Source organism: Neofelis nebulosa, chromosome 1, assembly GCF_028018385.1.
Source record: "Neofelis nebulosa isolate mNeoNeb1 chromosome 1, mNeoNeb1.pri, whole genome shotgun sequence".
NCBI classification, from domain to species: Eukaryota; Metazoa; Chordata; class Mammalia; order Carnivora; family Felidae; genus Neofelis; species Neofelis nebulosa.
Window position 1 is genome coordinate 99,582,691 of NC_080782.1, and position 15,475 is coordinate 99,598,165.

General features: G+C 45.2%; 1 protein-coding gene across 1 annotated transcript in view; it reads right to left on the reverse strand.

Annotated features, from left to right (window-relative positions):
* Positions 1-474: 474 nt before the first annotated feature.
* SV2C (synaptic vesicle glycoprotein 2C) overlaps positions 475-15,475 on the reverse strand; it is a 232,759-nt gene continuing 217,758 nt past the window's right edge. Inside the window, exon 13 of the mRNA XM_058729253.1 lies at positions 475-8,006. Within this exon, the coding sequence (XP_058585236.1) occupies positions 7,823-8,006 (184 nt within the window). The 3' untranslated portion in view covers positions 475-7,822. The remainder of the gene's footprint in view (positions 8,007-15,475) is intronic.

Consider the following 15,475-nt stretch of genomic DNA (forward strand, 5'->3'; position numbering starts at 1 on the left):
TAGGGCAAGAGAACACAGGCATGTGCCTTGCCACAAATTCCCCCACAAACATTTTCTTCCTGATGGTCCTCACAAATGGAAAGTGTTCCTGTAAAATCAATGATACCTTAACACCCATGATACCAGCCCACAGAAACCATTCAAATAAGCCTGAATCAAGGAAACAGGTTTTCTTTACGCCTACGCATATAAAAGAAAGTACTTATTTAAAATATTATTTATTTTTGAGAGAGAGAAACAGAGCATAAGTGGAGGAGGGGCAGAGAGAGAGCGAGACACAGAATCTGAAGCAGGCTCCAGGCTCTGAGCTGTCAGCACAGAGCCCAATGCCAGGCTTGAATTCACAAACTGTGAGATCATGACCTGAGCAGAAGTTGGATGCTTAACCGACTGAGCTACCCAGGTGCCCCAGAAAGTATTTATTTTTAAAGGGTTAATTCATACTTGGAAGGGAAGTCAGTCACACAGCAATCCTTATTTGAATATAATGGAGCAAAAAATGCTCTTTTATTAATAATCCAATGTACATTAAATATCTTTGCAGCTGTTACATGGATGTGACGTATCTGGCATAGAAATGTATACACACTTCCACATCTGATAGATTTATGCTGTACACGAGTCACCCCACACAGAGCATGCCCTTTCACAAGGATACGCATGGATGTCTCGGGACATTTGTTAAAACATACTTGGTCAAACATTTTGGCAATCGGGAATCAGACACAGAGGAGCATACCAGAGAGATGAGTTCGCAACAGGACCAGCTGTACTGAAGATGCCAACTCCAGAAACCTGAAACAGAATTTATTGGGGTTCACACATGCAGCACATATATACAGTAGAGTTGGGGTAACTGGAACTCCATAGCAGGAAGTCTTACAGAGCAGTGAAAACAGGAAAGAAACAAGAGAGAACAAAACACCCAAACGCCAAAACCAAGGACAGGACCACTGCCAAGATCTCCCTACAAAGGACAGTGGATCGTGGGTTTTGCATGTGTCCAAAACGAAGGTTTACCTGAAAGAAAAAGACTCTTGCAGGACTTTATTTACAGTATCTAGACACTAGTGAAGGATTCAAGATCTATTCAATATGTTCCTGGGTCAGGGTGAGGATACATAACCACAGTTTATATGTTATAAAAGCACATATCAAGAAAGAACATTTTGTTTTTCTTCTGTTTGATTTAGGACATAGATTCGGCCCAATAAATGTATAATAATAGTGGTGGAAGTGAGATTAAGCAAATCTATCCAGTTCTACCTAGGCAGGCCTGGTGAATGTCAAAGGCAAGCAAGGAGTTTCCTTCTTGGACATCTACTTGGGCGTGAAAGGGGAGACAATGTGCAACTTCAAATGAGTTCAGTTTTGTTTGCACAGCATAAAACAGCCAATTGACTATATATTCTCCCCGAAGGAGCGATCCTCATAGGAAGCAGTGGATTCTGGGCACTGTGGGTCCTATTCGGAGTCAAGGCAGATGCAGAAAGAAACCCTTTGTGAATTGACATGAGGTTGAGCTTGCCAAGTCTTTCCTTCCCTCGGGTGCAGGGGCAATGCTGCCCCACAAATCGACAGGCTCCAATTTGGGGTGGCCTGGGTCAAGGCAGTGGGAGGCTATGCAACTCAGGGCTTTAGGTAGAACTGTAGGTAGGCGAATGATTAACAGAGTGATCTGTGGCCTTGGGGGTAGATTTCCATGGTGTAAACACTCCTACCCTGGCCAATTTCAAGCCACAAACGTGATGTTACTGAACCTGGAGTTGGGGAGAGTGTGCAGTAGCACGCCCACATACGGTATTTCTACTCTACAGATCCAACAGGCATATATGACCTCAAGGGCATGGATAATACTAAGTGTAGTAAACTCATTAGAAAGTGATGAGTTTTGCATATTTATGATCTAAGTGTAAGTTTACATAATTTTCAGTAATGGCTGTGTTTCTCACCCCGCTCCAAAAATTCCTGAAAGGATTGGCTCTGCGGAACTGGTTTGAGCCTGCCCTGACACGTCACGGGCTTCGGAGGACTTTGGTCCCTGTGAGCAGGCTCCGCCAGCCACTCTGCACCCCTGCTTCCAGGGTAGGCTGCTAGCCTGGTGTTCAACTCCCTCTGAAGAGAGAGCTGAGGGCTGCTTTCTCCTGCCTCTAGTTTTGGGCACTCTTGGCTGGAAGGGGACCATGGACATGGTGGCGTAAGCAGGGTGGGGACAGCCTCTGCAATGTCAGCATGTAATTCTGAAGAGAAAGCACCCAGCCTTCAGCACCAAGCAGACCCAGTGCAGGCACAGAGGGGTGCGTCTCCCTCCCACAGGTCAATGAATTCCAAGAACCTCGCTGCAGGCTGCCTCGTCTTTCAGGAGTCAGATGCCAAGCTCTCAGACTTCTGCCCCAGAGACGAGCCTCTCTCACACTCCATGCCAGTGGTACCCAGCTAATCCTGCGCAGGACCTGAGCAGCAGCTGGCAATCTATCCCACTACAGGGAGCTGTGTCAAAACCAACAGTCTAGAGCTTATACCCCTTGGACCCCCTCCATTCAACACCTTCTTCATCCAATGGGCCACCACCAGAGGCATGGATGGGCACAATCTTTAGCCCCTAGTGCACCAGTAAAGCTTGGCCTTGCCTTTGTACACTGCTGGAGTCGAGAGGTGACAACGGGAGGCGAGGGGAAGAAGGATAGATGGGGAAGAAAGGAAGTGAGTATGTACTCCTGGAAGAGGGAAGGAGGAGAGGGTTAGGGGGTGAAAAAGGAAATAAGGGCTCCCAGAGGGGAGGGGGCCGGTCACCAACAACTACTCCCCACTCTGCCTCCCCTCGGGGTCCAGAACCCCAAAGTCCTTGCAGTTTCAAGACACTTTGCAACAACTATACACTGGTTTAACTCAAACTGAAATCTAAAACTCTCCTGTCCCTAGCTGTCAGAACCTGTTCTCTGGGTGGTTTATCTGCCAAGGGTTGGAGGGGTGGGGGAGCTGCTCCGGCATATCTGCAAAGGCAGCTGACACAGTTACAAGTCTTCAAAATCAGAAAGGACACACCTCGGGAAGGGGGTGTGGCCACAGCTGAGGGATGTGCTGACTCCACTCTGGAGAGAAGACTCCAGCACTGTCTGCTCTGGAGCAGACCTCCCAGCCCCCACCTCTCCTTTCAGACCATAAAAAGAATTCCTCCGAAGAAAAACCAACGTCTCTATGAAGACGGGGCTATCTTTGCTGCAGATTCTTTTCCTTCGGGAATGCTTTAGTGTGATTTTGTGTGGAGACGTTTAGAGAAAGACCATGTGTGCCTCCATTTCTCTCATTTCCCAAGTATTACTTGGTAGTTCCTCTGACAGAGCCCAAGAAAATGAGGGGCTTTCTCCTCCTGTCAGTGATATTCCCAATTTCTGAGTCGTTCTTCTACTGCCCACCATAGGCTACCCCTTTTGAATCTGGAAAAACAACACGCTGTGTTTATGGGGAGAGCACTTCAACGTGTTATGGGGATCAACATGAGATCCCATTACAGACGTTTTCTCTTTCACTCCCATTTCCTCTGCCTTCATTTAAGTCCAGAAAAGGGTTAACTGTCCACGTGAAGCACAATAAGTCCACCTAGGACATGGGAAGTGCTCCATAAACACATATTGAATAATCACATGAGACAACAAGAGACCAGTGAATGCTCTGCCCAGCTCTTTGCCCCACCCACCCTTGCTGGCCCTAATCAAGGCCCTAAACAGACCTATGAACCAGATCCTTGCAACTCAGAAGCCTAGGATTACTAAGATGGATGTAGGTATTGGTGGAGAAAGAGACCCTGGCAATGGCTGTGTCTGGTTGGTGAGACACTGTCGATAAGGGGAATGGTCAATATTTGGAGCAAAAGAACATTACATGGAGAACTGGCACTCCGTATCTGCAACAATAAAGAAACACGTATGTCTAGGAGATACTGACAGTTTTCTTTTGTCTACACTACACAGATCGTGAGGAAAGTTTCCTCAAAACGTACTGTGTTTGGCAGAAAACAAACACTGTAAGAAATGTGTGGCTCATTTCAGAGTGCCCTGTGGGGTAGGTTTCTTTTCGTTGTTGCCACATAACTGGTGTTTCTGTAGGTTTGATCACTGGACTAGGTTCAGCATCACATGGGGTTAAAGGAAAACAAAACACACAGCCAATATGCACCTTAACAACCGACCACTTGTCTTTCTATGATACCAGGTAAAAGCCAAAGTAAGACATTTCCAGCTTCAGAGCCTTTAGTGCATGAAGAGGTAAAGAAATAGATAAAGGCCATTGTGATATTAAATAGAAACATTGGAGACTATCATATTCTATTTTGGTTGGCAGGAGGAATCAATAGGTACTCCCATGAAATGGCTCTGAAATGATCCCAGGGTTTAGAAAGTCTCAACTTTCTCTTACTCCCTCTTAATCCCTCTCTTACTGTCTCATACTCCTTTCACTAGAACCTTCTCAGCGACACCTTGGACTCTCCCTCTGTCACTACATTTCTTTCCCCACTTCTCCCATGATATCTAAAGACATTCAGAAAAGCAACAAAGCAGGTTTTGGTTGCACATCTGAAGTCTGATTTGGTGAGATTTGTAAATGAAGGTGCCTCTACTAACTTAGGTGATACCAATTAAAAACTCAGTTTCTGCAGGCCTAGGCCTTCCTGTTTCAAGAATAAAAGGGAATAAGCAGTCAGGAGAGCTATAGGAGACAGACTCTGGGCTAGCATTTTGATCACCGCATCTTCTAACCGTGTCCATCTGCCGGTGGGTCTCTTTCCTGACCAGGCAATGATAACTGTCAAACCAGCACTGAGTGGAAATAATGCTGAGAGTCCTAGGAAGCTGGCCGCACAGACAATATGGGAACTATATTCTCTGGCCTATTCCTAGGGGCTTCCCAAACAGCTTGCCCATTTGCGAATTTTTCTGTTTCTGAACTAAACCTATTTGGTGCTTGTGAAGATGAATCCAGCATTGAGAAGCAGCCAGGACCCATCTGTCTTCTCTCCCTGGGTCAGTCCTCTGGGTGTAAGGTGATCCCTGGCTGATGGGTTTAGCATTCTAGATTGATTCCAGTGAGAACATTTTAGATAGAAAAGGAGTCAGAAATATAGGAGAAAGTGGAACTGTTCCCTAGGCTTTCCTTTTGGCACATAGTCTCGTCTTCCTTCTGTGGATGAAATAAGACGCTGGTTGCAGGTCCCGGTGCCAGCAGCCTGCTATATTGATAGGGCTGAGCTTCTGTTTAATCATGTGGCTCTATCTTAATCCAGCTAACCCTAGAACAAGCCAGACAGGCCATGCCACATACTTCGTGAACAACTTGAGCTCTCTCAGAGAAAATCAAGGTGATGGGAACAATGCAAGGGAGGCAGAGAAAACTTGCATTTTCTCTGAAAGGTGGGAAAGGTGGTGACCAAGAAGGTTTGTGACCGCAGACTGTCCAGAAGATTATAATAGATCCCTCTTGGGCCACCTGGGAGGCTTGGGTCAGGTGACGGGAAGGCCAAGAAGGGCCCTTCTGAAAGGGATGCGTGGTGTCAGGTCTCATGAAATGGGGGTTCTGCTAGTTTACCTCATTCAGACCCAACCAGCTATCATATAAAACTCTACACCTGCCGTGCTCTGTAGCTTGGGAGATATTTTACACATTTAGGGATACAACAGACATTGAAGACATTTCTGGAAGTAAAGATAGTCCAGTAAGCAAAGTTCACTATCATGGAAGACTAGAGATAGTGACATCCATGCACATTTCTCTCTTTGGAATGGGTTGATGAAGATACACATCTTACTTTGGCAGTTGTTACTAAACATGCCGTATTCAACTAAAAAAGCCCTACTCAGGCCTCCACAATGGCTCCTTTTAAGAAGATAAATCAATGGGAAATGAATACATATGGAATAAAAATATACAGGGTACCTTCCTGGGTTGACTGAATGCAATCTTTGTTCTACAATCATATTACAGAGGCAGAAGTGAGAGTCAGTTGTGTTTCTTTCCCTCCTTTGCTGGTATCAGTTGAAGAGATCTCATCCAGTCTTTATTGATTTTCCCTCTTCCTGCTACCTTTGCCATTTGGGGTTTGAGTTTTCCTGGTGTTTGGGGCCCTGAGCTGGTCTCCCCAGGGAACCAACCTCTTCCTGCCAGACTCCAACACCACACTGCCCTTTTTTACAGACCTGAATTACTCCGAGGTATGGTTGATTAATGGCTACATTAATGAAAGAAGCTTTTCAAGAGTCTGAACTCTGCTATCTGGAGCTCCAGGAGAACGATTAGGAAGGGGAATGATTAGGTAGACAGCCTTCAGGGTTAGGACCGTCTTTGAATGTAATGGCTATTGGAAACAAAGGCTCTCCCTTCCCGGCATGGGGAGTCCTGGGGCTGTGGCCTGCTAGAAATGCCATAAAAGGTAACAAGGATAACCCTTTAACAAGACGGAGTTTAAAAAAAAAAAAAAAAAAAAAAAAAAGAATATTGTTTTAATATGGGATTTATTCCTGGCTGCTGGTCTCTGCTGTGAGTCTACCAGGAGGCTTCGGATTTCAAAGAAGATGGGTAAAAAGGACAAGCTTGGAGGAGGGGCAGCCCCGAGGGGTGAGAAGGTCACATAGCTGAGAGCCCGTGGGAATGTCCTGCGGACCTCTGTCTTCCAGGCCCAGGCAGATTCCAGCGGTGAAAGGAGCAGCCCCAGACCACCAGGAGATGCTGCCCATGTCTGCAAGAGGGGGCCCCGTGGACTAAGCAGGCTGGGACTCCGCACAGAGCGGCGGCTAGGAACACAATGGCCAGCGGAAGCTCGAGGAAGAAGACCCACTTCTGTCCGTGCTGCCAGCTAGAAAGCCCACTGTCAACTGGGAGGCGGTAGTGGGGTGGGGGGTGGGCACTGTCCTTCAGAAAAGCGGTACATCATTTTGCATTTCCAAATGGCTCTAGGGGTGAATCTCTACAGTGGAGACAGTGTGAATAAATGGCAGAATCGGGCAGGCAGATCCAGTTTTGTAGAAAGTGGCTTTCTCTCTTTGCATATGCTATCTGGCAAAATACAGGGCAGCTGGGGCGAGGGCAAGGAGGAGATGGGGGTAAACAGAGGCAGAAGATCTGTCTCTGACCTCTGATTTTCTAACGTTCTGGACCATAATCACCCACAGTACTGCGGTTCCTTCTCCGCATATTTTTCAGGACTTCAACTGGGCAGAAATCCTGCTTGTGTAGTTAGTTCACTGAGATCTTTGCTGCTAACGGCATGGCCTTTATTTCTCTTGTCAGCAGAGTCACCTTCACTGTCATGCCTGAAAGAGCCCCACCCAGCTCCGTTTGGGGCCACATGGTTTTCTTTGAAAGGCCTTGCTAGAACAGCAAGAATTGCTGGGTGTCCTTTGCTAAGTAAACAGGAAATATCACTCTGATTGAAAAAAAAAAAAAAAGAATCCCTCTCCTCAGCACAAATGCAACAATATGCCAACTTCTATTTCCTGTGGATGTTAAATTAGAAGGAGGCTCTATTTCTTAGGGCAGCGAAGGCTTCTCACCCTTCAGTGATCAGAATCTCAGGGAGGCCTGGCTGACGAGGGCACTTAAAAAATGCTTCCACTGGTAGCATCCCAGTTAGGAAAGACAGCAACGCATGAACAAAACTGCAAAATCACATACAAGGGGCAGGAGGGTATGCAAATAAATTTTAGTGATGGCAAGGGTTAGTGTTCTGATATTTCACCACATTTTGGTGTCTGAAAAATCTGAAGCCTTGAGTCAGGAGTGTTGACACAGGGCAGGAGAAAGAAACGCAGGATGGATGGCTTTTTTCCCATTACATCAGGACCTGGGTTCGTGTGTCAGGCAGGCGCAACCCCACCAGTCCTCCACATACGAGCACAGTGGAGGCCAGCAGGATGGGGATTGATTTGGTGAAGCTGACCAGGGAGCCGAATATTAAGTTTCCAAGGACGGCCGCTGCTTTGCACAGTGCGTTCAAGAAGCCAAAGCCTGTTGCCCTGCAAGGGGAAGAGACACAAGACAAGGTTGACAAAGTGACTCCGCAGATGCAGCCTTAGACGCAAACAGCCTACGGGGGAGTGTTCGAGGGTCTCCACGAAGAGGTTTGTACATCATTAAGGCAAATGATCAAATGCTTGTTAGCACATCTGGAGGCAGGGAACCCCAGCTGTGGGCATTGTTCCTTCAGCTCGTGAGTTTCTCAGCACCATGAGTGATTCTTGTCTTGCTCATAGGTTCCAGTTTATCATGAACAGAAAGAAAAAGGAAATTGCAGGAAGAAAAGTCTCTTCTCTCTTCTTCCAGAGTTAAATTAAAATATAAGACCACATTTTCCTTAGATTCTTAACTCCCTACTTTCTCACAGCTTAATTAACGTGCAAGACTTTAAATAACTAAAGCCATGGTATTTTTCAGAGACAATCAGGGATGACTGGGTTGTATTCCTCGCCTTTCTGGTGCCATAGAGGTAAATTGTCATGCTCACTTCACAAAGGTTTTGGTAGCAGGCAAACACTGAATACTGAGCTGGGTGGCCTGCCAGGGAGCTAGTGGTACTTCCTCCTTCCTCATGAGACTTCCACGTGGGAAATCAAGTCCAGAAAAATATGACAGGGGACAATCAGATCGTAGGCCTAGAGACGATCTTTTCACTCTACTGGCATTTGAGACGGGCAGGTGGTATATAAATAAGACCACATCCCATTTCTTGACACATTCTTCAGAAAAGAAAAGACGTACTGTCTTTACGTGCATTGAATGGGATTTTACCGTGGACTTCTAGGTAGGAGACTTCATGTTGTTCACGAGGGGACTGACATCATGCGAGAATATGGATTTCCTCTGCCTTTATGCCAGTTCAGTTTTTTATGCCTCCCTGGGTACATGTGTGAATTGAAAGCAAATTGAATGCAAGATAATGGGTGGACACATTTTTCCCCCTCCAGAGGGAAGTGCATTTTCTACGCTGTAAAATGCAGCATCTGGTTCACATCTTTCTTTGATTTGTAAATGTGTACGTGTGGGCTTTCCTTCAGCCGGTCAGTCGTAACAACTACTCATCACTACTTGTGCTGTTCCTGGAGACATTTTCTACAACATATAGATGTTTGTTGTGGTTATTAGCTAACTGACCCCCTTCCCGCACCATAGAGAGGAATAAGAACTCCTGTAGGAAGCGAGCCTGGGAGTTCGTGCAGGGGTCAGTGAGTCCAGTGGTCAGAAGAGACCGGAAAGGGGGCAGCAAACACCAATCCTCTTTTTGGCCAAAACACCTAGAAAGTAGAGTACTTGGACCTCTGCAGTGTGGCAAAGTTGCCACCTGTTTGCAGTGTGGAAGGGGTGTAACAGAATCTCTGACAGTAAAACAGGAACTTCTTGAGAAGAGAGTGGGCTAATTTTACATTCTTCTTTTTGCTTTTTTTTTTTTAATTTTTTAACGTTTATTTATTTTTGAGACAGAGAGAGACAGAGCATGAATGGGGGAGGGTCAGAGAGAGAGGGAGACACAGAATCGGAAGCAGGCTCCAGGCTCCGAGCTGTCAGCACAGAGCCCGACGCGGGGCTCGAACTCACGGACCGTGAGATCATGACCTGAGCTGAAGTCGGACGCTCAACCAACTGAGCCACCCAGGCACCCCTTTTTGCTTTGTTTTTAAACAGAGACTAGTAGTAGTAACAATGACTAGAAAGATAAGATTTAATGTGCTGATAACTATTTTCAAATGAAATTGCAGGAAGCTGCAGGTTGGGTACCACAGAGGACCTAAGTAGGACCACATCATCATCCACTGCCTTCTTCACCTCCATGGAGATGCTACGAGGCTGAACTCCTTTTTTTTTTTTTTTAAATACTTTCTTGAGTTTTAGGTTTTCAAAAAAAATTTCAAAAAATTGAGTGAAAAGCAAAGACAGTTCCCATATATCCCCCTCATCCCGCACTGCCATTATTAACATCTTAGTGTGATACATATGTTCACAATTGATGAACCGATATTAATACACTATTATTTAGTCCTTAATTTAGGTCAGGGTTCATTCTGTGTTTTATATTCTGTGGGCTTTGACAAATGTATCATGGCACATATCCACCATTACAGTATCATACAGAGTAATAGTTTCACTGCTCTAAAAAATCCCCTGTGCTCCCCTTATTCACCCCTTCTTTTTCGCCAATAACCTCTGGCAACCACTGATCTTTTTACGGTTTCCATAATTTTGCCTTTTCCTGAATGTCATATAGTTGGAACCCTACAGTAGGTAGCCTTTCAGATTGGCCTCTTTCACTTAAAAAAAAAAAAGCCCTTTTTTGAGAGAGAGAGAGAGTGCCAGATGGGGGGGCGGGGGGGAGGTTGTGGCAGAGAGAGGGGGAGACAGAAGATCTGAAGCTGACTCTACACTGACAGCAGAAAGCCCCATGTGGGGCTTGAACTCACATATCAAACCAACCATGAGATCATGACCTGAGCCAAAGTAAAATGCTTAACCGACTGAACCACCCAGGCTCCCCTCTTTCACTTTTTTTAAAACCACATTTTAGTTTCTAGATTCTAGAGTCATAAATTAGCAAATACATCTTACGGCAGTAAGATAAACTGTATCGTTCTGCGAAAAATGGCTAGTGTGTATGTTGATGATAAGAGGAAAAGTTTCTTCCGTAGAAAGAATTCTCTCGATGCTGAACCTACAGAGGGACCCAAGCAGAAATTACAGCTGGGTTAAAATAACTGTATTTTCCCAAGCTGTCACTCAGAACAGGGTATAAAATATGAGCATCTCTCTCCTTATGTTATGGACACTGGAGCAGAGGAATGGACAACTTCCTGAGATTTCTGGACAGCACTAAGAGACATACACCAGGAGCATCTGGTATCAGAAGCTTCTAAAACAAAAACAATGATCAGATCTTTATATCCTGACTCTCCATTTTCCTTTACCACGCTGAGGCAGTTCTGCACATGAAAATCTGGTATGGATAAAAGCACACAGCTTCCTTAAATTAGCATTGGGATTTGAGAAAATGTGACCATCCTTTCCTTGGATAAGTAGATTCTTTCTTCAAATACTTGCGAGCAGAAGGGTATGATTTCCCATGCATCGGACACACAGCTGTCTTACAAAAATCATTCTCAAAGTAGCTCTCCTTTGCGGGTTATCTGTTTATAAAGTAACTAACCTTTTAGTTCATTCATTCCCTTGGTCTTATTAAAGGAATGCCATTAACTCCTACAGACACACAAAGTACAAGTCACCTCGTGCTCATTAAGTCCTTGGAGGGTGGAGAGAGAGCTCAGAGTCTGCAAAGGCTGGAATTCACTGGCTGACTTCTCAGCAGCAGGACAAACTAATGAATTTTTTTTTTCAGACCAAAGATGTTCTGTGCCTTCTTGTATCTAACAGGTACCAAGGAGAAAGAATGAAATGATCTACTATCTTTCTATAAACTCCATCCCTTGTTCCCCTACCTCTCCAGACAGAATCCTTTGTTTTCAATTCTTGCTCAACCTACTTAAATCTTTTAAGTGGAAATTCTTTTCCCAAACAGCAGTCCTGTTCCACATTTTATCCAGGTGGCTTTGTCCCTGCCCCATTAACTCCTCCTGTCTGAGAACCCCAGTGCTAGTGCAGGGACCTGGCTCACCGCAGCCCTCGGGCTCAGCTGATGGCGGATGTGGCCGCCAGGCCTTCCTCACTGCAGCCGGACTGTGCTTTCTCCAGGGCCTTTACCATGTTGTAGGGGCCGGTTCATTTATACCATTTCCGGCTTTGGTTAGAGGCTGGGAAAAGGAATCTGGTGGCACCATTCCGGAAAGTGAGGATAGTTTTGCCCTCACATTCAGCCTCTTTCTTATTTGGTTTTTCTGACTTCAGTGCAGGGTCAGAGGGGGGTTTTATGGGGCTCCTGGGAAGAAGCAGGGGATGCTGACTAGTAGTGGCATTTAGGCAATGCCCAGCACATAGTAGGCGCCATGCCAGCGTTAGCCATTTTAAACACTGACTAAAGCATCTGCCCCGTTGACTGCTGAAGTCAGGAAAACAAATTAGGGGTGCCTGGCCGGCTCAGTCAGGACAACATGAGACACTTGATTTCAGGGTTGTGAGTTCAAGCCCCACGTTGGGTGTGGAGCCTACTTAAAAAAATTAATGAGAAAAAAAGGAAAACCAATTAAATGCTCATTTTGAAAGGCCTGCAATGGCACAGATCCAGACTCAGCTCATGGGATGTACCTGTTAAGGGATAAAATGTAAGCATTCTCTTTGCTTAGTCTAAACTTTTGGGGGAAACTGTTTTTGGATAACTCAGTCAAATCAGTGGTAGAAGTTAGAAAAGGAATACTAAGGACTCAGCAAGGGGCATTTTGGAACGTATAGGCAGTCCTTAAATCAGTATTACAGTAGTCCCTTCTCATTTGCAGGGGGGATGCTCCAACAAAACCCCAGGGGATGCTTAAAACTACAGAGTGTACCGCACTCTATATACATATTTTTTCCTATACATACTTACCTAAGATAAAGTTTAATTTATAAATTAGGCACAGTAAGATCAACCATAACTAAAAGGAAAGTGGAACAATTATAACAATGTACTGTCATAAAAGTTATGTGAATGTGGTCTCTCAAAATATTGTACTGTACTCACACTTCCTTTTTTTCTTAAGATTTTATTTTCTTAGTTTTATTTTTAAAAAATGTTTATTTAATTATTTTGAGAGAGAGAGAGAGAGAGAGAGAGAGAAAGAGTACCAGCGGGAGAGGGGCAGAGAGAGAGAAGAGAGAGAATCCCAAGCAGGCTCCATGATTTTAGCACAGAGTCCGACACAGGGCTTGATCCCACGAACCGTGAGATCGTGACCTGAACCGAAACGAAGAGTCAGACGCTTGAGTGACTGAGCCATTCAGGTGCCCCTCAAGATTTTATTTTTAAGTAATCTCTACACCCAGTGTGGGGCTTGAACCCACAACCCTGAGATCAAGAGTAGTATGCTCTACTGACTGAGCCAGCCAGGCACCCCTATACTTATTCCTCTTGTTGTGATGACGTGCGATGAGGTGAATGACATAGGCACCATGACATGCCATTAGGCTACTGCTGGCCTTCTGGCACTGCGTCAGGAGGAGGCTCATCTGCTTTCAGACCTGAGTTGACACGAGTCGCCCACCAAAACCACATAAAGGGAAACCTCGGATAATGGGGACTACTGTACATTGTGATCTAAAGATTCATCCAAAAGTTGGCTCTTTAAAACACAAAATGAATTTCATTTTTTCTCACGGAAATGTTACAAACGATGGCAAGTTTCCCGGATTAACCTAAAAGAGCAATTTCACCACTGAATCCATCTGAGCTACTGAACTGCAATGCTAGGAGCACTAGAAACCCCAAAATGGTCCTTACCATGGTCCTAAATTACACATCCTTCTATGCATTTATTCATTTAAAGCATTTATTAAGCATTATATGCCAAGTACTACACTTGGGACCCAAAAATTACTAAGATAAAGTCCTCTTTTGCATTAAGATGGATGCCAAAAGATCATGAAAACACAACATGCTAAACTCAGTAACACAGATAGCCACAGGGTACTATGGGGGTGCAGAGGGCAGGAGGCGATCTCAGGCTGGGGATGGGTCTCTCTTCCTCTTCCTCTGCCCCTCCCCCGCTCCCCTTCAAGCTCTCATTCTCTCTCAAAATAAACATTAAAAAAAAAAAAAACCACAGTGATGTGGCAATACCAATGCCTAGGGCCACACCCACAGAAGTTCTGACTTTGTTGCTCTACTGGAAGCCCAGGCATTGATATTTTTTATGTCCTGTGTGAATCTAAGGTGTATCCTGGGCTGAGAACCCTGCAATTCTTCCAGAGAAAACTGCATGTTTGAATTGATTGGATTTCTTTTTTTTTTTTAATTTTTTAATGTTTTTATTCATTTTTGAGACAGAGAGAGACAGAACATGAGCAGGGGAGGGGCAGAGAGAGAGGGAGACACAGAATCTGAAGTAGGCTCCAGGCTCTGAGCTGTCAGCACAGGGCCCGATGCGGGGCTCGAACTCACGGAGTGTGAGATCATGACCTGAGCTGAAGTCGGAGGCTTAACCGACTGAGCCACACAGGCGCCCCAAATTGATTGGATTTCTTATGATATACCAAAGGAAATTACAAAAGCAAAATATCTACGTGCCCCCCCCCCTCCAAAAAATGGTTTTCATTTCTGAATTCCTTTCAGGGTGCTTCCATATTTTTCATATTTTCATTTCCATATTTTCATATCCATATCTTTACCAATTACAGGATTTATACAATTTTGCTTTCTGCTCTTCCCCCCCAAAATTAATAAAACCATCCCACGTTGTTTATGTTTTGTTTAAAATGAAGTGATTTGGCATATAACCATTGTTTCTGTAACCATACCGCTGGATAATTGGGAGCTTTCCAAACTAGGGGAACACGAATGATATTGCAATGAACACCTTCACAAGCAAGGGCTGGATGTGTTCATTAGGAACTATCAGGCAGTGTAACACAGGCAGGGGAAACGTTTATGAGACGGTGTGTGTGGGGGTGGGATAGGAGGGAGACTATGGCCCACAGGACGGGAATCCAAGGCAAAGGTTTCATCCAACCTCTTTTCTTCTCCCTCCCTGCTCCTGTTCTCTTATTTACTCTGCTTTTCACAGCTCATTTCCCCCAGAGGCGATCTGTTTCTCATCTAACCTGAATCATTTCTTTCTCTTCCAACTTTTATGCAGCTGCTGTGCAAGCAGGATTCTGGGCGGTCATGGAGGCTCTCTCTGCTGAACAAGGTCCCCCCAACCGCTCACCCCCCCAGGACTGGGTTGTACCAATCTCAGAGTTCTGTGTCTGGATTCAGCCTGATCTTTGGGGCAGGATTGTGGAGTCTTTCCATTCATTCATTGCTTAACCCCTCTAGGATACTTGTGGAAAGAATGAAGGAATTTCCCCACATCTTAAAAATATGTTGGAAGGAGATTTCTGTAAAGGGCATTCTAATGGGCATTGGTCAGGCCACGTTTATTGATGCCAGACTATAATCTTTGCTTGTACAGAGGAAATAACCCTAATTTCACATTCTGAAATCAGAAAAGGCTGAATTCAATTACTTTCTGATCTTCAACAAAGACAAAGTGTGTCTCATCCAGGTAAGTCGTGGGTGTGTGTGTGTATGGTCTTTGTGTGTCCTCCCTAACCTGGGAGGATGGCATCCTGTAGCACTGCAAGCGGGCCTTGCCTTAGTCACATACAAGTGGAGAAGGACTTACCTATGGTTTGTGAGCCAAGAGGAATCCCTGGGCCCAAAGTAGCCCTCCCATCCCCACCGCCATCAAGGGTCTTCCTACAGCTTGTGCTGTTGATATGCAAATATTCACAGTTGGGCAATAATGGGAGTCTTTGTGAGTCACCATGTATCTGATGAAGCTACTAGGTGAGTGCCTGGGCCAGGATGGAT